Here is a 25,990-nt window from a genome sequence, read left to right on the forward strand (position 1 = left end):
CCATTTTTGTCAAAGACTTCAAAGCCATAGATGTCCAACAACCCAATCACAGTCTTTTGGGTGAAATCCTAGTGGGGGAAAATGCATACCATTAGCTGCTAGGGCTGTGGCTCTCCCAAAACATCTTCATGTGCACTAAAAAATGTTTGCAGGTGCCCGTAGAGACCAGAAGAGGGCACTGGATCCCCTGAAGCTGCTCTTTCAGACAGCTGTGAGCTGCCTGGCATAGGTGCTGGGAACTAACCATGGTCGGGTACTCTGCAAGAGCCGCAGCAGTGCTGCCATCTTTCTTACCCAAAGGCTCTGGAGTTGAAACTCCCTCCCCACAGCGAGGCTGTAAGAGATGGAAACTAAATTTGACTCTGGGGTTTGGAAGCGGGATCTTCGGGAGTTCATCCGGTAGTTAAGACCATCAGAGCAGAGCCCTCAGGACGACGCTGCTGACTTACAGAGAGAGACCAGAGACCTGCACAGAGCGTGTTCTCTCTCTCTCTTCCTAGGTCACCATCAGAGTAATAGAAAGTGGACTGAGTCAGTCAGGTTTGTCTTCGCAGGCCCTGTGGCTGCCGCTAAGCTTGGGACTCAGTGTGAAGCACACAACTCTTGACTTTTCCTTCAGCAGGGGCTCATGGTAACCTGTGGGGCCCAAGGTTGGTCCTCAGCTGGACTTGCCCGTGGCGCCCCTAGGCTAGCAACGCCCTGCCTTCAGAGTCACTTCATGGTTTCATGTCTCTTCAAACTGACAGGACGTGCTTGTCCAGGTGAGGAGGCGGCAGAGGCGTGAATGTCACTTCATACAGGTGAGAGTAGGCGCCTCGCAGTGAAGCGCTGGTCTCAGTTTATCTCCCCAGAGCTCACCAGTCAGAATCACCTTCAGACTCACGTGGTCGGCATTCGGAGGACAAGGTCCTGAGGCAGGGCCGCCATGATGCAGAGGCTTAGTAGTGCATCCTGCCTCACGATGGGGATGTCCCCTGCTGTGTCCAGATGCTGCCAGGTGACTCCCCAGTGCCCAGAACCCTGAGCTAAGTAAACGTCTACAATTTATCAACCAGCTTGTGGAGCTCGGTCATAGCAACTGAGGATATACTTGTTATTAGTATAAATATTAGCATAAATGCACACAGACACACATACACATATCCCACATGTTTGGGTACCCAAAGAGGCCAGAAGAGGTTCTCTGGGTCCCCTGGAACAGGGATTAAAGGTGGTCGTGAGCCACCCATTGTGGGTGCTGGGAACTGAACTTGGGTCCTCTGCAAGGACAGTAGCATTCTTTTTTTTTTTCTTTCAAAATGTAAGTCCTTTATTGTCCCCAAAGAGCCCAAGTTGTACTTGTGATCAGGATCTTGTTTCCAGAGCTGGGAAACTGAGGCCTCACTTGTCCGCCTGCTGCACGGTTCCCTTCTCAGACACACGGATGCTATCCAAAACCTCCCTGACGTCTTTGTTTTTAACTGTCGTGTCTTGCTGAGTCGGAGCCTCTGAATTTGAAACAAGTTCAATATCATTGCCTTCAAGGGTTAATCCATTCTTCTGGGCTTGAGAGATGGGACAAGCATCACCTGCCCTCGTCCAAACCCCATCGATGTATTTCTCACCTAAGTTCGGACTTCAACCAAAGACCCATTCTCCCGAGTAACGGTGTTGCTGGGGAAGGGAACACACACGGACCTCATCTTGTGATGGATGCCCGGCGCAGCACCCTGATCATGTTCTGAACACGACTGCAGGTGGTTCTGACAGTGGCCAGTTCCTTTCTGTCACCCCACCATTTGTCATCCCAGAGCCTTTTCTTCTTCTTTCCAAGAAGACTCAGCTCTGCACTGATGTGATTGAAGTCCCTCTGCAGAGTTCCCCGGGGCCCTCCACAACGGCTGTGCGCCCCGTCAGAGTGATGTTGACATTTCAGAAAATGTCGACAGTCTGATAGCTGAGAACAGTCTTCATTCTCGCAGTAGATGGGGGCAAAACAACAGTAACATTCTTAACTGCTGAGCCATCTAGCCTGGCTTCTCCTCTCCTCGTCCTCCTCCTCCTCATCCTCCTCCTCCTCATCCTCCTCCTCGTTCTCCTCCTCCTCCTCGTTCTCCTCCTCCCCCTCCTCCTCCTCCTCGTCCTAGTCCTCGTCCTCCTCCTCCTCATCATCATCTTTATTTCCCATGCATTGGTGTTTTGCCTACATGTCTGTATGAGGTTGTCATATCCCCTAGAACTGGAGTTACAAACAGCTGTGATCTGCCATTGGGATGCTTAGAATTGAACCTGTGTCCTCTGGAGGAACAGCCAGTGTTCTTAATCGTTGAGCCATCTCCCCATTCCCGCCCCCACCCCCTGTTATTCTCAGTGGGACACAGTGGACTCCTCTGTCTGGCTGGACTGAGACATTGCCTCCCAGCCTGTATTCTGCACACCAGGCCCTAGAGTCATGCCTTGATTTCTAGCTTTGAATGAACTTGAATCTTTTCTAATTCCTATGGAAAAAGGAAACCAGGACCTAAGCAGGGGTTTGAAGGTCAGCTGTGAGTTCTTAGACATATTAAAATCCTCGGCTGTAGAAAGCCATCTGGTATACCACAGGTGCTGTGGATATCAGACCTTGGGACATGTCCCCAAGCCAACAGGTATACACACCTGTCAGCCTACTGTGTGCAAGGCATGGAAGACCCAAAAAGACATCACCCCTGCCCATGAGGAGGTTACGGTTCACGTTCACAGGCACTCTACATTACTATGATGACTGTAAGACACTACCACTTTAGTGAGAACAGGACTTCCAACGTGTGTTGACCCACCTTGTTAACTAAGGAAGAATTGATTTTACTGACCAGCCAGGTAAATGTCCGCCCGTAAACAGCCTTAGCCACGGCGTCTCTGGCGTAAACAGAGAGCTCTACCGTCAACGGGCATATCACCTGGAAACAAGTGTAAAGGACACCATTACAGACAGGACGAGCTGTACTCTCGGGGTTCACCCCAGTCTCTGAGAGTGCCCAAGCATAGGACCCAGACACAGGCCTGGTGTTTGTGGGCTCAGCTCAGGGCAGAGTCGGAGCGCTGACAAGACTTCCAAAGACTCACATGAGGGAGAAGTCCTGGTGCAGGCTGAGAGTGACAGTGTGAGAGGCTGAGGCAGATGACTGGGGAAGGGTCCCTGATTCAGGGCTCTGGGGGCTAAAGGGTGGGGGACAGGGAAAGGCATTCCAGCAGAGGGAACAGCATGTGCAGAGACCCTGTGGCATGAACTGGCAGGGGGATGGGGTAAGGTTGGGGATGAGGGTAAGAGGTGGGGGATGGGGTAAGGTTGGGGATGAGGGTAAGAGGTGGGATGGGGGGATTAGGGTTAGGGATAGGGATAAGAGGTGGGTTAGGGGTAAGAGGCAGGGATGGGGGTAAGAGGTGGGGGTGGGGGGGTAAGAGGTGGAGGTGGGGGTAAGGGGTAGGGATGGGGGTAAGAGGTGGGGGGTAAGGGGTAGGGATGGGGGTAAGAGGTGGGGATGGGGGTAAGGAGTGGAGGATGGAGGTGAGGGATGCGGATGGGGGTGAGGGATGCGGATGGGGGTGAGGGATGCGGATGGGGGTGAGGGATGCGGATGGGGGTGAGGGATGCGGATGGGGGTGAGGCACGAGGAGTGGAAGCCAGGGATGATTTAGTGGGGGATGGCGGAATAGGAGATGGAGGAATGGGGGTATGGGTGTAGGGAGTTGAGGTTGGGACCCCAGCAAGAGCTGAGCCACTCAGGGCCTGGTGGGCTGGGTTGGAGGCTCCATTACCCACAGAGGACACGGGCTGAGTCAGGCAGCCACAGCAGGGCCGGCATCTCCCTGCCACCCCCCCCCCCCACCCTTTTGTTACCTCCTCTGTTTTGGCTTCAATCTTCCTGTGGGTGAGAGCTTCCAGGAGAGCAGCAGGACAGACTCCCAGGAGCTGAGTGAAGGAATTCGGTCAAGTCATCATCTGGTGACTTTACAGAGCCTGTGGCCTCTCTGGGCTCAGGGTCACCGCCCCTCCTCCCTCACTGCTGTGCTTGAGGGCAAAGGGGGCCTCACTGGGTCACTATGGCTGCACCCAGGATGATCGCAAGTTCAGGGCCAGCCTAGGCTGCATAATGAGGTCCTACCTCAAAAACAAACATATCAAATCAAACAGCAGCAGGATCACTGGCCACAGCGCCCTCTAACCCTCCTCCTAACCGCTGAACGAATGTGGCACTGCTGTGGACACCCCAGGTTCTGACTCCACACCCCACCCTCTGAGTTCATCAGCAAAGGAAGGTCACCTTGGCGATCCACTTGATTTCATGGATGTCCGGGATGCTGGCACAGCCTTGCCTGTCTCCCTTGAAGCAGACATTACCCAGGTGTAGGACGCTAGCGATGATCCCAAAGAGGTTCTAGGGATGGAGGAAGGCATGGGACAGGGACAGGGTTAGCAGCACCTTCCTGACAGTCGGCAGGGATACATCCCTTCCCTGAACCCCAGCCCAGTTCACAGAGCCATCTCCCTGGAAATGGGGCCCTGGTCACTTCCAGTGCCTATTATCTTAATGAGAAGGGGGTGGAGGGGAACCACTCAGCCTCCAGCACAAAATATAAACACATTTTATAAAAGCAGTTTATAGCTGGGCAGTGGGGGTGCACACCTTTAATCCCAGCACTTGGGAGGCAGAGACAGGCAGATCTCTCTGAGCTTGAGGCTAGCCTAGTCTACAGAGCTAGTTCCAGGACAGCCAAGGCTGTTTATAAAATAAACTTCCAGCTACTGTATACCTATAACCCCAGCACTTGGGTGGTTGAGTCAGGGGATCACTAGTTTCAGGACAGCCTGGGTTACATAGTGAGAAGCTGTCTCAAACCAAACCAACCAACCAACCAACCAACCAACCAACCCAACAGGCAAACCATTTAATTTTCTAATAGCATGGTCTCAAATATTATCATAATTTTATAAGACCTACACTGTGGTTCTTGAAAGATGACCAGAGTTATAATCAAAACAGAAGAAAGTGACAAAATCCTATTCAATATTTACCTATGACACAATTCATTTTAAAATTAAAGAGTAAATAAAAAATAAATGGGTAAGTCCAATGGCTCTAAATTGAGACTGGCCTTCAACTGGCCTAATTGAGGACCACATCACCCAGGGAGGACCACATCACCTGCCTCTCTACAACACTGGAGAAACTTAAGCAGACAGAAAAGAGGCAAAATGCTCATTTGCTATTGGGATAGGCTATGTCTGATCTTTTAAAATTTGTTTAGATATTTATGCTAAATAGTCTTCATTATTTAACTCAAAGTACTTGTGCCATAGGATGCTCTATCTTTTACCCAACATATGTTTGTGTGTACACACGTTCACATCTGTATGCATGTCTGTGTTTGTATGCATGGAACCAAGTACAACTCAGGGGTCATCTCAAAGGCATCAAGCCCATCTTTTGTTTGGTTATTTTATTATTATTTTTTAAAGATTTACTTATTATTATATCTAAGTACATTGTAGCTGTCTTCAGACACATCAGAAGAGGGCATCAGATCTCACTACGGATGCTTGTGAACCACCATGTGGCTGCTAGGATTTGAACTCAGGACAAAGCAGTCAGTGCCCTTAACCGCTGAGCCATCTCTCCAGCCCCCTTGTTTGGTTGTTTTTTTTTTTTTTTACTAGTTCTCTCTCTGGCCTGGAGCTTAGCATGTGAGACAGGCTGGCTGACCAGTGAGCCCTGGGACCCCCCCCCCCACTGCCTCCTGCTTGCTGGGATCACCTGACTTTGGGGGGAAGGAGGCTAAGAGATGGCTCTGACCTCCGACCCCATGCTGCTCTCTCTAGCAGAGGACCTGGGTTCGAATTCCCTAGCATTCACAAGATGACTCTCAGCTATCTGTAACTTCAGATCTAGGGATCTGCTGCCTTCTTGGCCTCTGTGGGCATCAGGTACACATGTGATCTACATACATAGATGCAAGTAACACACTCATCTACCTATCTGTCTATCTATCTATCTATCTATCTATCTATCTATCTATCTATCTAAAAAGACTTTTAAAAAAGACTATTATTATTTAGCATTGGGGCCCCTGGGACTGGAGTTTTAAGTGGTTCCCAGCCACCTGACATGGGTGCTGGGGACCAAATGCAAGTTGTCTGCAAGCGGCAAGTGTTCTTAGCTGCTGAGCTGTCGCTCCAGCCCCTGCTTGTGGCTTTAGAAGCAGGTTCTAGGCCCTCCAGCACTCTGCCCACTGCACCCCCCAGCCCTGATTTGAGCGTTTTTAATTTGCTGAGTCCAGTGGTCCTACATCCACCAAGCCCCAAGAGAACAGGGTGGCTCCCCACCCAGACAGAACCACAGGGCCTTACCTCAAGGTCAGCTTCAGTAAAACCAATGACAGAGAAGGCTCCGCACACGGTCTCCCAGTCATCCTTGTCGCTGATGGGTGACTCTCTGGCACAATGACCCTGAGACACAACTGCATCAGTTAGTGGCATTTTAAGGAGAATAGAAGACACACACACACTTGTCCCTAGCTCGAGGTGGTTTTCTAACCATGCAGAGGCCACTTCTGTGATGTCCTGAAGTGTAGACAAGGAGATTTTAATCTACCTAACAGAGATAATTTTTCTTCAGTTTTATTTGGTAATTTATCTTTAAAAATCCCTGTCCTCAGAAACTTTCAAAGCTCCTGAACTATATTTTCAGAACCTGTGTTGTTTTTTCTTAATTAATTTATTTATTTTACTTACACGAGTACACTGTAGCTGTCTTCAGACACACCAGAGAGGGCATCAGATCCCATTACAGATGGTTGTGAGCCACCATATGGGTGCTGGGATTTGAACTCAGGACCTCTGTGCTCTTAACCGCTGAGCCATCTCTCTAGCCCCCCAAATCATCTTTTCTCTTTCAGTTTTGCCAAGTAACCAGAAGGCGTTTGTATAGTAGGGAATATGGTGACCCATGCAGAGAAACAGCGGGCCTTAAATTTGGAAGATGGCTGTGATGGGCTTGGGGACATTCAGCAAAACCCCCCTCACTGTAGGGATGGACGGGAGGCCACCCTGCGGAAGGAGAGGCTGTGTGCGCTCACAGACCGACGGGCAGGAAGCAATGGTGGGATCGGGGTTCTCAATGAATTCTGAGTGTTGGCTTTTAAATAAATAACAGACTCACCAACATCACATTTTAAATTTCATGCCCTTATTTATCGTGTGTGTGTACACGTGTGTGGACACATGTATGCCAGGGTGCGTATGTGGAGATCAGAGACAGCCCTGCAGTGGTCGGGTCCCTCCCTCAGCTGTGTGGGAGCTGGGGATACAATTCGGGGCATCGGGCTTTGAGGCGCATGTGTAACTGTGTCTCTCTTTCTCTGTGTCTGTATCTCTGTGTCTCTGTGTGTATATAAATGTCTCTGTGACTGTGTATGTGTGTCTGTGTCTATATCTGTCTGTGTGTCTCTGTGTGTATGTGTCTCTGAGTATCTGTGTGTCTCTGTGTGTATGTATGTGTCTCTGTGTCTGTGTAGGTGTCTTTATCTGTGTCTCTGTGTATGTATGTGTCTCTGTGTGTATATGTTTTGTGAGTGCTCACATGTGTGTGTGTATATCTCTGTGTGTGTATCAGTGTCTGTGTGAATGTATGTATCTCTGTCTCTCTGTATGTGTCTATGTGTGTGCACGCATGTGTGTATCTGTGTCTCTCTGTGTGTATGTGTCTGTGTCTCTGTATATGTATGTGTCTCTGTGTGTATGTATGCGTCTGTGTGTGTGCGTGTATGTGCACACATGTGTGTATCTGTGTGTCTCTGTGAATCTCCAGCCTAGAGCTGTGATTCTCAGAGGGAAGAGAGGTTGCTTGGGGAAGTGAGTGAGGTGTCTGTCATTTAACTCTTATCCAGTCAGTCCCTCCTGATCACTACAGAGATGACAGAGTCATGTGGCCATGCTGGGAAAACCATGTCCTTAAAAAGAGATGCAAAACAAACCAAGTCCTTCTCTGTTCTGAGGACCAGCTGCCGGCTTATCATGAACCTTTGATCCTTTTCACCTTCTAGTCATCCCCTAAGGGTTCGTTCTCTCTCTCTCTCTCTCTCTCTCTCTCTCTCTCTCTCTCATTCTGCTTGGTGACCTCAGGTGACCTCAAGGTCAGGCCCAGAGAGAAGGAAAGTGGGGAGGAGGGGGAGGAAGAGCTTTAAGCAAATTAAGGTGCAACCAGAATCCAATGCCTTGCGCAGCCCAGGCGTCTCCCAGCCCTGACACAGGCTGCGGGGTGGGGGTGGGGGTGGGCGGGTGGGCGTGGAATGAACGCTTGAGAGTTAACCGCTGAAGCTCCGCCCATCAACAACACGCTCCGAGGCCAGCTCGAGGGACTTGGGCTGCTTTCCTTTTGCAGCTGAGCTCTCAGAGAGCAGGGAGAGATTTCAGATCAGTTGATGTAGGCAGAGAGGACCAGCCCTGCCTGTCACACCCGCCCCAGCAGCTAACTGTGTGTTAGTTATCCTTGACTGTGTCTCAGATCTAAGGGGATGGTGTGTGACACCGGGACTCCAAACCGGGACCTTGCACATCCTCAGCAGGTGCTTTAGCCTCGAGCGGAGTCCTCATAACAAGGGAGCTTAGATTTTAAACAAGGTCAGCTCCAACATCTGTCTCTTCACCTAGTGCTGGGTTTCAAGCCTAGGGATTTGCATGCAAGAGGCCACTGCTCTCTCCCCCTGGAGCTCTCTCTGTAGACCAGGCTGGCCTCGAACTCAGAAATCCGCCTGCCTCTGCCTTCCAAGTGCTGAGATTACAGGCGTGCGCCACCGCTGCCTGGCTGTTCAATGGATTCTAACTTCTGCTAGGAACTAGACAGGGGGTTGCATTCCTGAGATGAGATAGTGTCAGTCACAAGCGAAGATGTGTTAGCTTGCTGTGACAAGCGTCATGGAGGGGAGATTGAGCAGAACAGCAGGCACCCCTGACCCCTTCCCCCCAAGGCCACAGAAGCCAGCCACGGTCTCTCCAACCTGTGAGAGGTATTTGTATAGCTGGGGGTCTCGCTCGAGTCCCAGGGAAGCCAGGCGCTCCGCTTCGCCACCCGCTAGCAGCTGGTAGAAGATGTGGAAATTCCGCTCGCCGTGGTTCTGATAGACGACTCGGGATTTTTCGATCAAGTAACTGATGATATGGCCGCCTACAGGAACACCCTTCAAAACAGATCAAGATGCAGGTGGCCAGGCAGGGCCCCTCCCACTGCAGACCCAACGAACAGCAGTGGCTTAGCCTAGGTGGCTTTTTTCAGGAGGCCAGGGAGAGTCTCAGTTGTCCAAATTAGCTTCAGCTTTCCTGTGTAGTCCAGGCTAGGCCTGGACTCACGTAGTCCAGGCTAGCCCTGAACTCACGTTCTTCCTGCCTCATCTCCCAAGCCCTAAAATTACAGAAATGTGTGGTGGCCAACTCTGCAGCTTGAATGAACGGTGATGTCTTGGGGTCAAAGGTTGATGTTCTTCCTTAGACTCTGTTTTCGCCCAGTCTGAGATCAGGGAGATATCTTCTCTACTTGTTTTACTGTTTAATGTTCCAGACTATGGTCCAGCCTGCTAATTTTAAAATAACTTAAAATTTGTATTTATTGGTGTGTGTGTGTGTGTGCGCGTGCACGCACACGCATGGAACAAAGCATGTATGTAGAGATCAGAGACAGCCTGCAGGACTTGGCTCCCACCCCTCCCCCATGTGTTCCGGGGATCGGACCTTGGCCACTGGGCTTGTACATACCGAACCATCTTGCCAAACTGCACTGTTTAATGTTTGCATGTGGCGTGAGGTCAAGGTTTCCTAAACTCATTATTCACAGTCCGAGGCAATAAAAGCATCGCTCGTTAGAAAGATAGCCTCATCCCTTCTGAATCTCAGTAGAGATTTGAAAAAATATATCTATTCTTTTATGTTTTTGAGTATGCTGTCACGGGACTGGAGAGATGGCTCAGAGGGTAAGAGGCACAAGCTGCTCTTCTGAAGGTCCTGAGTTCAAATCCCAGCACCCACGTGGTGGCTCACAACCATCCGTAAAGAAATCTGATGCCCTCTTCTGGTGCATCTGAAGACAGCAACAGTGTACTCACATATAATAAATAAATCTTTTTTAAAAATGAATATGCTGTCGCTGTCTTCAGACACAGTCATATGGCACACTCTCATACAGAGTTTTAAAAATTAGATTTTGCCAGGCAGTGGTGGCATATGCTTTTAATCCCAACACTTGGGAAGCAGAGGCAGGCAGATTTCTGAGTTCGAGGCCAGCCTGATCTATAGAGTGAGTTCCAGGACAGCCAGGGCTACACAGAGAAACCCTGTCTTGAAAAAAAAATTACATTACATTTTTTAAAATCACATTTATATAGCTGTGTATGTGTTGGGAGGGAAGACATCCATTCCTCAGTTAGGATGTGGAGGCCAGAGGGCCACTCATGGCAGGAGGAAGCTCCCCGCTTCTGACGTATGGGTTAGGTGGGGATTGAACTCAGACCATCAGGCAGAGTGACAAGTGACTTTACCCCGCTGAGCCGTCTCCGCAGCCCCACCTCAACCCTGTAGAAATCTAAAGGCCTCAATGAGTTACCACAGTTCTACCTCGTGATGGTCAAGAATGACATCTGACGATGCTGGGTGTGGATGAAGACACGGATGGCTAGGAACCCCCCCAACACACACACACACACACATACACACACACATACACACACATACACACACACATACACACACATACACACACACATACACACACATACACACATATATACACACACATACACACACACACATACACACACATACACACACATACACACATATATACACACACATACACACACACATACACACATATACACACATACACACATACACACATATATACACACACATACACACACATACACACATATATACACACACATACACACACATACACACACATACACACACATACACACATACACACACATACACACACATACACACATACATACACACACATACACACACATACACACACATACACACACATACACACACATACACACACATACACACATACATACACACACACATACACACACATACACACACATACACACACACATACACACACATACACACACATACACACACACATACATACACACACACATACACACACATACACACACATACACACACATACACACACATACACATACACACACACATACACACACACACACACACACACACACACACACACACGCCTTACCGTGTAAGGGCCGGGGCTCACGGTAAACCCCTCAGGCTCCTGGGGGAGTAAAGCTGTTGTCACATAAACCAGAGTTCTGTGGCACACAACCCAGCACTCAGGAGGCTGAGGCAGGAGGATAGCCATGGATTTGAGGCTAGCCTGGGCTTTTGTAGTAAGTTCCAGAGCCATCAGGGCTACAGTGTATATAACTACATTGTGTGTTATATATTACATTCCTGGCTTTCCTCAGTCAGCACGATACATTTGGGAAACCTATTTGCTGTAGACAAAGCTGCCCACCTTAAAAAAATATTAGTGTGTGTGCGGATGTACACTCGCGCCATGGAACTTGTATGGAGGTCAGAGGACAACTTTCAGGGGTGGGTTCTTTCCTACCATGTGGGTCTCCGTGATCAAACTCAGGTCCTCAGGCTTTGAGGCAGACTCCTTAACCCTCTGTAGGCCAGGCTGGCCTCAAATCCACGGCTTGCCTGTCTCAGCCTCCTGAGTGTTGGGATTGTGTGCCACAGCACCCTTGATGATATGACGATAACTTCAGTACAGAGGAGCTTGTGTTCGAGTAACGGTTGTTTTCTAACGGGTTCTAACGGGCGTGGGTTCCTAGCCATCCACATCTCCACCACACGCAGAGCTCTCAGATGTCATTCTTGACCATCAAGAGGCAGAACTGCGGTAAGTCGCTGGGATGCTGGACTTATCACAGGGCACAGTGAGCTGGGGCTAGGGAGATGGCTCAGGGGTAAAGCACTTGCTCCACCGTGTAAGGGCCTGGGCTGGGATCCTCAGTGCACGCCTGTGATTCCAGCACTCTTACAAGGAGACCGGAAATAGAGATTCCCAAGAAGTTCCCAGGTGGGCTAGCCTGACGCACACAGTGCTGAAAGGAGGCTGTGTCTCGAACAAGGTGGAAGGTGGGGACACCAGAAATTGTCCTTTGACCTCCATGTGGGTATCATGCTACAGGCCCATGAATGTAGCCATATGCACACACATGCTTGAGGGTGTGTGACGCGCATGCATGTACACACACACACATGCGTGTACACACACACACACACACACACACGTGTACACGCACACACACACTCACTTTAAGAAATTATCCTGACCTGCGTTTTTCCATTGTTTGGGTCAATAATAATGCCCTTCTCCTGAGGGTTGCCTTGACGGGGGGGGGGGGGGGTGTCCCAGAGCGGGGGGTGGGGGGGGGGTCCCAGAGCATGTACAGGGATTTCAGCGTACCTGGAAGTCAAACTGTATGTCCATGTACTTCCCAAATCTGCTGGAGTTGTCATTACGGAGGGTCTTGGCGTTTCCAAAAGCCTTTTAATACAAACGTCACACAGCGTCACCTTGCCTCGCTCTGCTTAGCAAGTCCCTGTCCTCCAAATGACATGCTCATGGGGGGCAGGAGGAGGAGCTAGGGAGGGAAACCACACTTTGTCTTCTAAAAAATAGTCCTTAAGTGAAGAAGATACAACCCTACTGCCATATTTGGACACAGGGAGAGCAGGGGAGAGACCCCCTAGAATCTCTGAAGGAATCTATTAGAAATCACCCAGGGGGTAACCCTCGCTGCCCTGTGACTGGCAGTTTATCACCTTACCTCTCCTCACACCCAAGGGCCACTTGTAATCCCCGCTTAGCCCGGGGCATCTCTTACAGGAGGAAGCCCCACCAGAGACTTGTTCTGTATCAACCAGCAAGTTGATACATTTGTATCAGCCACCAAATTGATACATTTTCTTTCCTTTCTTTTTTTTGGGGGGGGGTTGGATTTTTTTGTTTGTTTTTGTTTTTTGGGGTTTTTTTGTTTGTTTTTTGTTTTTTGTTTTTTCCTCGAGACAGGATTTCTCTCTATAGCCCTGGCTGTCCTGGAACTCGCTTTGTAGACCCGGCTGGCCTTGAACTCAGAAATCAGCCTGCCTCTGCCTCTCAGTGTGCTGGGATTACAGGCGTGGGCCACCACCGCCTGGCTGATACATTTTCAAAATGTATCAATTGATAACCCAGATGATTCTGATTCCAGGGAAGTACAAGTCACATATGCTTTATAGTTTACTAATCCCACATGTTTTTTCTGCTCATGTCACTGGACCCCCCGAGAGCTCTGGAGAGCTCAGCTGGGAACACGGGCTCTGCGTCCAAGGGCTTTGCTGAAGCCTGCAGGATTACATCCAAGCCTGTCTCTGAGGTCATATCCCTCACTGTGACAATGCCTAGCTTCGCTGCTATACCGAGGCAGAGGACTGCTTTTCCTTGGAGGCTTCCTGGGGACCACTCACCTCCAGGACTGGGATGGAGAACAGCAGCCTGTCGCGGGCTATTTGGAGTGACTCTGTCATCGGACAGGTCACCGCGAAGTACTGTAGGATCTTCTTGGAGGCCTCTGTCTTCCCAGCCCCACTCTCCCCAGAAATGAGGATGAAGTGGTTGTTGAGCTCGGAGCACATCATGCGGTAGGCGTTGTCCGCGATGGCGTAGCTGGGGGAGGGGTGGACAGAAGCCCGCTGGTTCTCTGTGCTGCTTGCTTGCCCTGACTCTAATAGCTACTGGGCAAAGAGACAGAATCCCCTGCCTCCAGGAAGCCACGGCTAGACTGTGCCATCTCGGAAAGCTCCTCCTCCAGGATCGCCTGAGTGACTTGGTCCAGAGAATATTAGCTGACAGACTTCAGTAACACAGGTTAAAAAGTAAAGGATGGGTTTGCCAAATCTACCCGTGTGAGGGTTGGTGGAACTTGACGGACTCCAGAACCCCACAGGAGATGGGGCCTGCCTGTGGGGATGGAGGTGAAGAGGTCTGCTCACCACAGCACAGTTCCCCACCTGGGATCTTGGACTGTGTGATTAGAGACAGAGGACTGAGCAGCAGGGGACCTGAGCGCTCTCTGCCTCCTGGTTGCGGGGTACATGGGACCAGCTGCGGCCTGCACTCTCCACTGTAGTGGACTCTGCCCTTCAGCTGTCAGCCAGGGCCTTTCTTCCCTGAGCTGCCTCTGTATCTGATCACAGTAACAGAAAGTAACTAAGGCAAGCTGATCGATTTGATCCTAGAAATTGAATCCTAAGGCTTTATGCATCTCAAACACGGTGGACCACCAAGCTGCAATACAGACCCTCCAAATTTATTTTCTTAAATACATTTACATTTCTTCTGGGAATAAGCCAGATGGTAAATTATATCCTTGTGGGACATTCTACTCAGTGTACATAGATACAGTGTCTTGTCTAAGAATTCAGTGGATATGATAAAATACCGTTTCCTCTTTTCTGGACACCTGAGGGGCAGGGGAAACCAAAGCTTAGAAACCCTGATCTCCCATCCCTTGAGGTAAAGCTACCAGAAGCAGTTTATTCCCAGGATCATCCTTCAAATGCAACGCTCTCCTGAGAGCTGGTGAGCTCAGGGCTCAGCGGTGAAACAATTTACAGAGCTGATGAGAAAAAAAATCTATAGATGCTTTAAGAGGAATGGCTGAGCCTCTAAGACAGACGAAGGCAGACCAGACCCACTGATCTCAGCAAAAGCGGTGTGCGGGCTAGGCAAGGGATCCTTAGCTGCAGTGACACACTGGCACCAGTAGGTAGCGCCACAGCAGCGGCATCCCAGAGGAGATTGCTCTCTAGCCTCATGGACTAAGAGCCCTCCTCTTGTCCACGTAGGCTGAGATGCAAAAGGGACCTGCTAACATTTAGGGGAGAACCTAAGACAGTCCATAATGGAGTTGAGTGGGTGGATGGATGGGTGGGTGGTTGGGTGGGTGGGTGGGTGGGCGGGTGGACGGGTGGGTGGGTGGGTGGATGGGTGGATGGGTGGGTGGGTGGATGGATGGGTGGGTGGGTGAATGGATAGATGAATAGGTAGGTGGATGGATGGGTGAGCAGACTGGAAGATATGAAGAAGAAATAAAGAAGAATAAAATAACGAATGAGAAAAACAGAAACTGGACCCAGACCTGACCCTGGAGGCTACTTACACATGTGGTGGCAGCTCAAAGAAGTTGACCCCTTGGTAAAGTTCCATCTGGCTGGCAGTGTAGATTCCCAGCTCCTGGTACGGATTTACAGACACAAGCAGCGTCCCGATGTACGTCTGAAGGAAAGGACAACGTCATGTGAGGAACTGAGGGTACAACTGATGTCCCACACTCTGACCCCAGGCACTGACTCCAGGTTCGGGATGTGACCCAACAAATGTCAGGTGTGTGCTTGGCTGACAGGGAGCTTGTGTGCAGGGGTGGGGGTGGGGCAAGAGCAGACAAGCAGCTCAGGCACCAGGCTGCATCAGAGCAGCATTCAGGGGTGTGCAGAGGGCAACAACCAGGAAGGCTGCGTTAGTCTGCGGGCTTCCAGAAGCTTCCTATGAGGAGTGGACATCTGGGCAGAAGCTTGAAAGAGAAAGAGTTAGTCATGCCCAGAACGTGAGCTTCAGGGTGAAGGGTCCAGAGGGGAAGCTGTCCGCCCTCAGACAGTGCAGCTAGAGGCCGTGGGTGTGAGGAGCCAGGAGATGGGAAAGAGTCTAGCAGAGAGAAGGTGCCGGCTGGGCGCAGACCTGTTCTGAACACAGTGGGGATGTGCTTTTTCTGATGAAAGGAAGACCAGCCTGCTGCTATCTCATGAATGAATGTCCCTAGGTTCGGGGTCCCAGTTAAGGCTACACAGTCTTCTCTGTGAGAACTGGCTGAACACACAGGCAAGCTTGCTTACCAGTGCCCTAGAACCCCACACAAGCCACCCAGTGCTCTAGAACCCCACACAAAGCCTGCCCGGTGCCCTAGAACCCCACACAACTACCCAGTGCTCTAGAACCCCACATAAAGCCCACCCGGTGCCCTAGAACCCCACACAACTACCCAGTGCTCTAGAACCCCACATAAAGCCCACCCAGTGTCCTAGAACCCCACACAAAGCCTACCTGGTGCTCTAGAACCCCACACAACTACCCAGTGCTCTAGAACCCCACATAAAGCCCACCCAGTGCTCTAGAACCCCACACAAAGTCCACCCAGTGCCCTAGAACCCCACACAAAGCCTGCCCGGTGCCCTAGAATCCCACACAAAGTCCACCCAGTGCCCTAGAACCCCACACAAAGTCCACCCAGTGCCCTAGAACCCCACACAAAGTCCACCCAGTGCCCTAGAACCCCACACAAAGTCCACCCAGTGCCCTAGAACCCCACACAAAGCCCAACCCCAGCACTTCTCCAGGCTTCGGCTGTCCATCTTTGATCTTCCCACTGACAAAGGGGTGATTGCTACCCTTGGAAAACAATCATAAACAGAGTGCCTAAGGTCTTAATGAAAATATACTGGGTATTTTTAGATTCTGAATTTGCTCTTTCACCCCACAGAGGGGCAGAAAGAAGTCTCTTATCATGTATGCTCAAATTGTTCCTACTAATGTAGGATCACTAGGAAAAAAATCAGCCGGAGACTCAGAACAGAGAGGAGTATTTTGGTTTAAGAAAGAAAGAAAGAAAGAAAGAAAGAAAGAAAGAAAGAAAGAAAGAAAGAAAGAAAGAAAGAAAGAAAGAAAGAAAGAAAGAAGGAAGGAAGGAAGGAAGGAAGGAAAGAAGGAAAAAAAGAAAGAAAGAAAGAAAGAAAGAAAGAAAGAAAGAAAGAAAGAAAGAAAGAAAGAAAGAAAGAAAGAAAGAAAGAAAAACCCCAGAAACTCCATTCCTTTAATCAATGCAATCAATGACCTTGAGGTCTGAACCTGTCTCCAAAGTTTTCACACTGAAACTGGCAATTTTTGGTCTAGGTCTGATGACTGTTATCCGGTGTTATTTATACTTTGCTTGAAACTTTGTTTCCATTTTTGCAATTAAGGGTGATAATTCTGAAAGTCAGTGGATAGAACATTTAATTTAAGAAAAAAAATATGTATGTATGTTTTTTGAGACAGGGTTTCTCTGTGTAGCCCTGGCTGTCCTGGAACTCACTGTGTAGACCAGGCTGGCTTCGAACTCAGAAATCCACCTGCCTCTGCCTCCCAGTGCTAGGATTAAAGGCGTACACCACCACTGCCTGGCGAGAAATATTTTCTAATAACCTTGGTTTCAACACATTGAGTTATAGTATGTAAATATTTATTATTTTATATATTATGTAAGTATACTATATATATATTTCTTATTATAAGACAAATATTTTTGTTTCTGCTAGAGATCTAACCTAAGGTCCTGTACATACCAGGCAGGACAAAAGCACTCCTTTAGTAAACAGCCCTTTTCTTGGTCCTTGAAGACTGTGTGGTGTAGAGATATCTCTACCATCCCTGTCTGGCATCCATCTCCCCTGTTCCAAAAGATTCCTTTAAAGAATCCCAGGTTTCACTCAGATGGTGGGACTGCGTGTCTCCTCCAGACTTGGCTCTTAACTCGCTCCTGTCTGTGGGGATTGGCTGAGAGGCAGACTCTTGACCCAAGACAGGCAGGTGTGAGCCAGGGGCTGATCTGGACCACCTAGGGACGGCTCCTGGAAGATGCTGCTTTCTTCCTGCAATGACACTAAACTGAGGAACTGGCTGTCATCCTGTCACTCAGCAAAGAGCAGTCACACCAGGAGGAATCAACCTCTGAAGAAAGCTGCTGCAAACCCTGGGCTGTTCCTGTATTCTCAAACTATGAAAATGAGAGCACCACCTTTGGCTCATGTCGGTCTCGGCTGGGTGGAGAGCGTCCCCTACAGGCCCTTTGTGGCTATGCCAGTGGTGAGGTCCTGCCAGGTGGTACAGGCTGTGCACAGGGGGGGGGGGGGGGAGAGACAGACAGAGAGAGAGAGACAGAGAGAGAGAGAGAGAGAGAGAGAGAGAGAGAGAGAGAGAGAGAGAGAGAGAGAGAGAGAGTAAAGGCAGCTGGGAAATGGCTACCGTACATAGATGAGGTTCTCTCTGAAACGCTTGCGAAGATTCTCCAGGAAGGCGGATTCGCTGGTGTAGGCGTCCAACAGCACGAAGTCCTGCACTCCGACCTTGTCCCTGGCGGTGAGCGCCCCTTCCATGTGCAGGCGGATGTGTTTCCTCCTCACTTCTTCTTTCTGTGGGAAACAGAGCAGTCCTCAGCAGCTCACATAACCAGAAATGTCCTCGGCGGTTCACTTACCCGGAGATGTCTATTGTGAGTCTGGTGCCCTCCAGGAAACAGACACTAAACCCTGAGAATGGGCTGAGGTGAGACTGTCACCAAACATTCCAAGCACATACTTCTGCCAGTTAATTTTACCATGCTTGTCCCATCTTAGATATTTAGACTCACAAATACACACGCTGTTATGTCAAGACTGACCATAGCATTCATTAAGATAACACCTTATCTGTGTGTGTAGCCAATGCATGTGCACATGTGGACACACACGTATATAGATATGTGTGGATAACAAATCATGGAGTCCAGGCCTATAGTTGGTTATCATGCATTTGTGTATAATGCTTTTATAGTAACAAAACTGAATGATGGTGCATTTCTCAGATCATGTCTACCATTCAATACCATATGACATATGTGTATTTATATATGTATGTATGCATGTTGTATAAAGTATATATATACTTCTATGCATATGTGTGTTGTGTGTGTATTATGTATATGTCTGTATATTGTATATCTATGTATATATGTGTACACATGTATATATTATATATGTATATGTGTTGTGTGTATATATTTTGTGTGCATATATTTATAGGCGTATATTTGTGTGTTTATGTGTATATCGTGTATGTATATGTTCATATGTATCTATGTGTATGTATGTGTGTATAACTGTCGTGTGTGTATATTGTCTGTATATATTTATATGTGTGTATATTGTGTGTATCTGTGTGCATATATTTATAGTGTGTATATTGTGTATGTATATGTGATGTGTATTTATATGTGTATGTATGTGTATATATCTGTGTATATTGTGTGTGTATTGTATGTATATTGCATGTGTGTGTATATTGCATGTGTGTGTAGACAGCAATGGCAGCTGACAGAAACCCTGCACTGATTGTGTGAGACACTTTCTAAAGGCTCTTGGTGTCTCATTCATAATAATTCTACTGTTCTGCTGAGGTCGGTGAGGAAACAGAGGGATGTCGTAAACCATGGCCAAGCTCTGCTAAAACGCAGAACCAGGGCATGAGAACAGCCTGGAAAGCGAGGAGATACTTCAGTTGGTAAGATGCACACCACGCAACTACAAGGATCTGAGTGTGAACCCCAGAACCCATGTGGAGAAGCAGACATGGCAGTGTATACACACAGTCCCGCTCTTGGGAGCTGGGGGTCAGCAGGGGCTGGAGAGATGGCTCAGCAGTTAAGAGCACCGACTGCTCTTCCAGAGGTCCTGAGTTCAAATCCCAGCAACCACATGGTGGCTCACAACCATCTGTCATGGGATCTGACGCCCTCTTGTGGAGTGTCTGAAGACAGCTACAGTGTACTCACAAAATAAATAAATAAATCTAAAAAAAAAAAAGGTCAGCAGGTTCCTGGGGCTTGCTGGCCAAACAGCCAGGCAGCCAGACAGCCAGACAGCCAGACAGCCAGACAATAGACCAGGGGGTTCTGGGCCATGAGAAATTGTTTCAAAAAGATTGCAAACAGACAACCCAGGGTGGATGGCTCCTGGCTTCTGAGGAACAACACAAAGTTTTTCTCTGGCATCTGAGCACATACACATACATGTGCGCACACACACACACACACACACACACACTCACATACACGAAATAAAAACTGAAGTTAAAGCACCCTGACCTAGAACTTGCTTTTCTGACTTTGATGACAACTAACTTCTAAATTCACCTTGGAATTCTCAGAAGAGAGACGGCTCAGTTTCTCAGTCTGCTTGCTGAGATAAAACACTGACAAAGGAACCTGGGGGAGGGGAGGGCAGCGCAGGGGCCTAGAGGCAAGAGCTGAAGTGGAGACCCGGGAGGGGTCCCAGTCCCGCCCACCCACTGCCTTGCTTGGGTCCTGACGCAGCCCAGACCCATCTGCACAGGGAAGGTACCGGTGTACTGAACCTTCCCCATGTCATTTAACAATTAAAAAAACACCCCACAGATTGGCCCTCCCACCGGCCTGATGGGACAATCCCTCAACTGTTTTCCTCTTCTCAGCGGTCAAACTGACAGCTGAGATCGGCCAGCACCACCAGAAGGTGTTCTTGTCACAGTGACTTCCTCGTGGAGGACGAACTTGGGCTTCAGACCTCAGCCGGAGATCATTATACGGTGGAAGGCCATCGGGATCAACCCTCAGAGTACGGAGGGTTATGTGACAAGACGGTCAACAAGGGATTAGGTCACAGTCAGATGGCATCTTACTCGTGTACCTCTTCCATACAGCCAGAAACTAAAGAAAATCCAGAATTTAACAAGAACAAGGAAGACCTGCTCCAGGTAATTACAATGGGCCTCCGGCGCCCTCTAGTGGTAAGAGAATTAACATCGTGCTAACTTCAGAAAGGTTTTGTTTCCATTTCCAAAGATGGTCTGTCTGTCTGTCTTTCTGTCCTTCCGTCTTTCTGCCTTCCTTTCTTCCTTTCCTTTAATTTTAATTTTATTATATTCAACACAATATATATTTATATACCAATCATAAAATGATGGACATGTTATTAAATGAACATAAAGTCTTTTTGTTTGTTTTGTTTTTATTTAATTTTTTTTGCTTTGCTTTTTTTTTTTTTTTTTTTTTGGTTTTGGTTTTTTAAGACAGGGTTTCTCTGTGTATCCCTGGCTGTCCTGGAACTCACTCTTTAGACCAGGCTAGCCTCAAACTCAGAAATCCACCTGCCTCTGCCTCACAAGTGCTGGGATTAAAGGCGTGAGCCACCACTGCCTGGCTTGTTTTTAGCTTAAAATCATGGCTCTTACTGAGGTACAAACCCAAAATAAGAACAAATTTTTAACATTGGAGTTCACTGTGATGAGGCTGCACTTCACCGTCCCTCACATCACCAAAGGATTTTACCTCAGGGAGAGTCCTCTTGACTGCGGAACAGAGCCTGCCCAGGTCCTCCAACAGCCAGACAACCTTACGACGCAAAACAAAGATGGGGACTAACACAGTCGCCCTGTTAGGAGAGCCTGTTGTTCTTGCCGACCATCTGATTTCAGTTCCCAGCGTCTCTGCCACCTCTTCTGGCCTCTACGGGCACCTCACACACAGGTGCAGACACACAACTTAAAACAAAATCTGGGGCTGGAGAGATGGGCCAGCGGTTAAGAGCACTGACTGCTCTTCTGAAGGTCCTGAGTTCAAATCCCAGCAATATTGCGTAGGCAATAGTGTGGCCGCGTCGGACTCTGCTTGGTTTGGGCTCTCTCCTAACAATGCATCTGGCAGCCTGGGGCCCTGGTCTGCATGTACTATCCACACGCTCCACCTCTGAACAGTGGGGTATGTCTCTCCTAATGGCCATTAAATCCAGATTCCATGCAGTCACATTCCAGCTGTGTCTGGTAGGAGAGTAGAGGACCCCGCCCCCTCCTGCAGTGGCTGGGCACACGTGCAGTGAGGCACACCGTGTCCTTCGAGGGAACTTTAGGGAGAATCCCCCTATTAATCTCATATGTACAGTCAGGCGTGTGTATAACTGAAATTAGATGCATTATTTGTAGGAACACGAGCAGCAGGCAAAGCATTTCCTCATCGAGTGCATCGCCATGCCTGTGATCAGCATTTGATCCCTGGGCCCCACATGGTAGAAGAGAGCCAAGCCCACAAGTAGTTCTTTGGTTTCACACACACACACACACACACACACACACACACACACACACACACACTCATGCACACATTTACACACAAACAAATGTATAACCACACATATACATGCACACATTTACACACATACAAACATGCAACCACACATATACATGCACACATTTGTACAAATATACAAACACACATATGCACACAAGCATACAAACACATGCACACAAACATGTAAACACACCCATTTGCACACATACACGCAAGCACATACTCAGTCACACAGATTCACAAACATGCAAACACACACACACACGTACACACACATGCACACATTTACACAATACAAACATGCAACCACACATATACATTCACATGTGTATACACAAATATATAAACACACACATATGCACACAAGCATGCAGACACACACATGAACACATACACAAACATGTAAACACACCCACTTACACACATACATGCAAGCACATATATAGTCGCACAGATTCACACACAAACATGCAAACACACACATTTACACATATACGAACATGCAACCACCACACATTCACATGTGTACACACACAAATATACACACACCTATATACACAAGCATGCAAACAAACATGCACACTCACACATGTACACATACACAAACATGTAAACACACCTACTTGCACACAAACATGAAAGCACATGCACAGTCACACAGATTCACACATAAACATGCAAACACACACACACAGACACAGACACACACACACACACACAGCAAACAATTTAAAGCAGAGAACTCTGCTGTTCCTAAAAACTAAACTCGTTTCAGTAAAAGCAGCTTAGGCAAGAAGCTGGGCCTCAGTGGCCCATGCACGTGGCCTGCTGTCAATCTCTTTCTCCATGTAGTCTAGGCTAGCCTGGAACTTGCTATGTAGACCAGGCTGACCTCCACCTCATGCAGATCCTCTCGAGTGCTCTGCCATGGCCGCCCTAACAATCTCCACAGAGTACTTCCCGCGCCGCCCATCTCTTCCCTTTGAATGAAGTTCATGTGCTCGTTCAGGAATATGTCAGCTTTTTATTACAGTTCCTTGAATAAAAGCCCAGACCTAATCATAAATAGCAAAGACGACCACGACGACAAGGTGAGGAGGCACAGGGGAAGACTATAGCTTTTAAGGATACACACACACACACACACACACACACACACACACACACACACACACGGAGGTGGGGAGGAGGAGTGAATGCCGTAGTTTAGTAATAAAAAATATCATTTAAAAATAGGCAAAAGACCTGAGCAGGCATTACTCCAATGGATGAATGGTCACGCAACATAAAGTGCTCAAGGCTGTGAGGGAAATGCAGCGGAAACCCCAGCTGATTCCACCAGAGGAGAAGGTGAAGCGCGGTCCCACCGAGCCCCACGTGCGGGCGGCCGCTGGCAGGAGAGGAGGCCGGCACTTCCTAATGAAGTCAGCCACATCTCTAGCCTTTGATCAACGCTTCCACCCCTAAGTGTTTACACAAGGGCGGTGTAAACCCAGGTCCACAAAAGCCCGGGACACCAAGTGCAGCCCGCGCACAGCTTCATTTAGCATGGCCTCGAACTGGAAGCAGTCCAAAGCCCCATCAACGGAAGAATGCACGGAGCCCATCTGCACCAAAGACCGAACATGGCCATAAAAGCCGAGTAAAGGGTTCGAGCGAGCGTGGAAGACCCTCCCGGACATTGTGAAAGCATCCAGATACAAAAGAGCGTGCGCCGAGCGCTGCATTTGTGTGACTGTCTGGGCGAGCAGAGCTAATCTACAGCGGACACTCAGAACAATTGTCCCCTGGTGGGGGCTCCTGGGGGGGAGGACATTTGCGCGGCAATGGAAACTCAGTACTCGATAGAGCTGTGAGAGCAGACAGACATGTCGCTAACGCGTGTGGCTTTCAGCCTGGGTGTGCTTGATCAATCCGTATGAGATGAAGCCATAAAAACGGGGGGGGGGGGAGAGGGAGGGAGCTGGGGGGGGAGAGAGAGAGGGAGGGAGCTGGGGGGTGGAGAGAGAGAGAGGGAGGGGGGAGAGAGAGAGAGGGAGGGAGCTGGGGGGTGGAGAGAGAGAGAGGGAGGGGGGAGAGAGAGAGGGAGGGAGCTGGGGGTGGAGAGAGAGAGAGGGAGGGGGGAGAGAGAGAGAGGGAGGGAGCTGGGGGGGGGGTGGAGAGAGAGAGAGGGAGGGGGGAGAGAGAGAGGGAGGGAGCTGGGGGTGGAGAGAGAGAGAGGGAGGGGGGGAGAGAGAGAGAGGGAGGGAGCTGGGGGGTGGAGAGAGAGAGGGAGGGGGAGAGAGAGAGGGAGGGAGCTGGGGGGTGGAGAGGGAGAGATGGAGGGAGCTGGGGGGGAGAGAGAGGGAGGGAGCTGGGGGGTGGAGAGGGAGAGATGGAGGGAGCTGGGGGGAGAGGGAGAGATGGAGGGAGCTGGGGGGTGGAGAGGGAGAGATGAAGGGAGCTGGGGGGGAGAGGGAGAGATGGAGGAAGCTGGGGGGGGAGAGGGAGAGATGGAGGGAGCTGGGGGGAAAGGGAGAGATGGAGGGAGCTGGGGGGGAGAGGGAGAGATGGAGGGAGCTGGGGGGGAGAGGGAGAGATGGAGGGAGCTGGGGGGTGGAGAGGGAGAGATGGAGGGAGCTGGGGGGTGGAGAGGGAGAGATGGAGGGAGCTGGGGGGTGGAGAGGGAGAGATGGAGGGAGCTGGGGGGTGGAGAGGGAGAGATGGAGGGAGCTGGGGGGAGAGGGAGAGATGGAGGGAGCTGGGGGGAGAGGGAGAGATGGAGGGAGCTGGGGGGGAGAGGGAGAGATGGAGGGAGCTGGGGGGGTGGAGGGGAGAGATGGAGGGAGCTGGGGGGGTGGAGAGGGAGAGATGGAGGGAGCTGGGGGGTGGAGAGGGAGAGATGGAGGGAGCTGGGGGGGAGAGGGAGAGATGGAGGGAGCTGGGGTGGAGAGGGAGAGATGGAGGGAGCTGGGGGGGAGAGAGAGATGGAGGGAGCTGGGGGGTGGAGAGGGAGAGATGGAGGGAGCTGGGGGGAGGGAGAGATGGAGGGAGCTGGGGGGAGGGAGAGAAGGAGGGAGCTGGGGGGGGAGAGGGAGAGATGGAGGGAGCTGGGGGGGTGGAGAGGGAGAGATGGAGGGAGCTGGGGGGTGGAGAGGGAGAGATGGAGGCACACACAGGAACCCAGTGGTGTGTGAGGCTGTGGTGGGAGGCTATCCTGTCTGCATAATTTGTTTTTAAAGTTTCTATAGTAAAAAGTTAAGAAAAAACAAAAGCCACCACCAACAAAATTGGCCAGCAGATGTCTCCCTACACTAGCTCACTAGAGTCGGAGGACCCCAATCGCTACCCTCCCTTGCTGTCTCACATTGAAATCGGAACCCAAAGAAGACCTGATGGGCCCTGGAAACTGGACTCAGTCCTCTGGAGGAGCAGCAGGTGCTCTTAACCACAGAGCCATCTCCCCAGCCCCAGCTGAAACACTTCCTAGGGAGAGAAGCTTCCCCTATCGAGTATGCAGCCTCCACACAGTGCTGTACAGGGAAAGCAGGCAGACACCGGAGGGGTGAGCCTGCACCGGGCCAGCCTGGAGCCGCCAATGAGCCCCACGGTTGTCACAGGCCATGGGTACCTGGTGTGTTGCTTCTGTCATGTTAACAGTCCTCAGTGACCTTCCACTTAGCCGGGTTTTCAGTCCTGGGAATCTCCTGAGTGGGTGCTGGGATCTGCTGACATGGCTTACTGGTCTTCAACAGCTTCTCCTGTGGCCAAGGAGCTGTAGAGCTGGCTCAGGGGTTAGGAGCACCATTGTCCGTGCAGAGGACCCCAGGTTGAGGTCCCACTCCCCACATGGTGGCTCACAACCAGGGACTGTGACATCTTCCTCTGACTTCCTGGGCCACCAGACACACGTGATGCATAGACACACATACGGTAAAGTGCTCATCAGACACAAACT

General features: G+C 49.9%; 1 protein-coding gene and 1 pseudogene across 1 annotated transcript in view; both read right to left on the minus strand.

The window, feature by feature from the left end:
* Myo1h (myosin IH) overlaps window positions 1–18,292 on the minus strand; it is a 46,692-nt gene extending 28,400 nt beyond the window's left edge. Inside the window, exons 1-10 of the mRNA XM_052169145.1 lie at window positions 18,167–18,292; window positions 15,268–15,383; window positions 13,574–13,772; window positions 12,531–12,611; window positions 9,016–9,195; window positions 6,368–6,466; window positions 4,284–4,397; window positions 3,860–3,931; window positions 2,799–2,918; window positions 1–68 (exon numbers count right to left, since the gene is read on the minus strand). Coding sequence (XP_052025105.1) covers window positions 1–68; window positions 2,799–2,918; window positions 3,860–3,931; window positions 4,284–4,397; window positions 6,368–6,466; window positions 9,016–9,195; window positions 12,531–12,611; window positions 13,574–13,772; window positions 15,268–15,383; window positions 18,167–18,292 — 1,175 coding nt within the window. The remainder of the gene's footprint in view (window positions 69–2,798; window positions 2,919–3,859; window positions 3,932–4,283; window positions 4,398–6,367; window positions 6,467–9,015; window positions 9,196–12,530; window positions 12,612–13,573; window positions 13,773–15,267; window positions 15,384–18,166) is intronic.
* Window positions 1,381–1,953, minus strand: LOC127673405 (60S ribosomal protein L9-like; annotated as a pseudogene).
* Window positions 18,293–25,990: the final 7,698 nt, after the last annotated feature.

This window comes from Apodemus sylvaticus, chromosome 22 (genome assembly GCF_947179515.1).
Source record: "Apodemus sylvaticus chromosome 22, mApoSyl1.1, whole genome shotgun sequence".
Lineage (NCBI taxonomy): Eukaryota > Metazoa > Chordata > Mammalia > Rodentia > Muridae > Apodemus > Apodemus sylvaticus.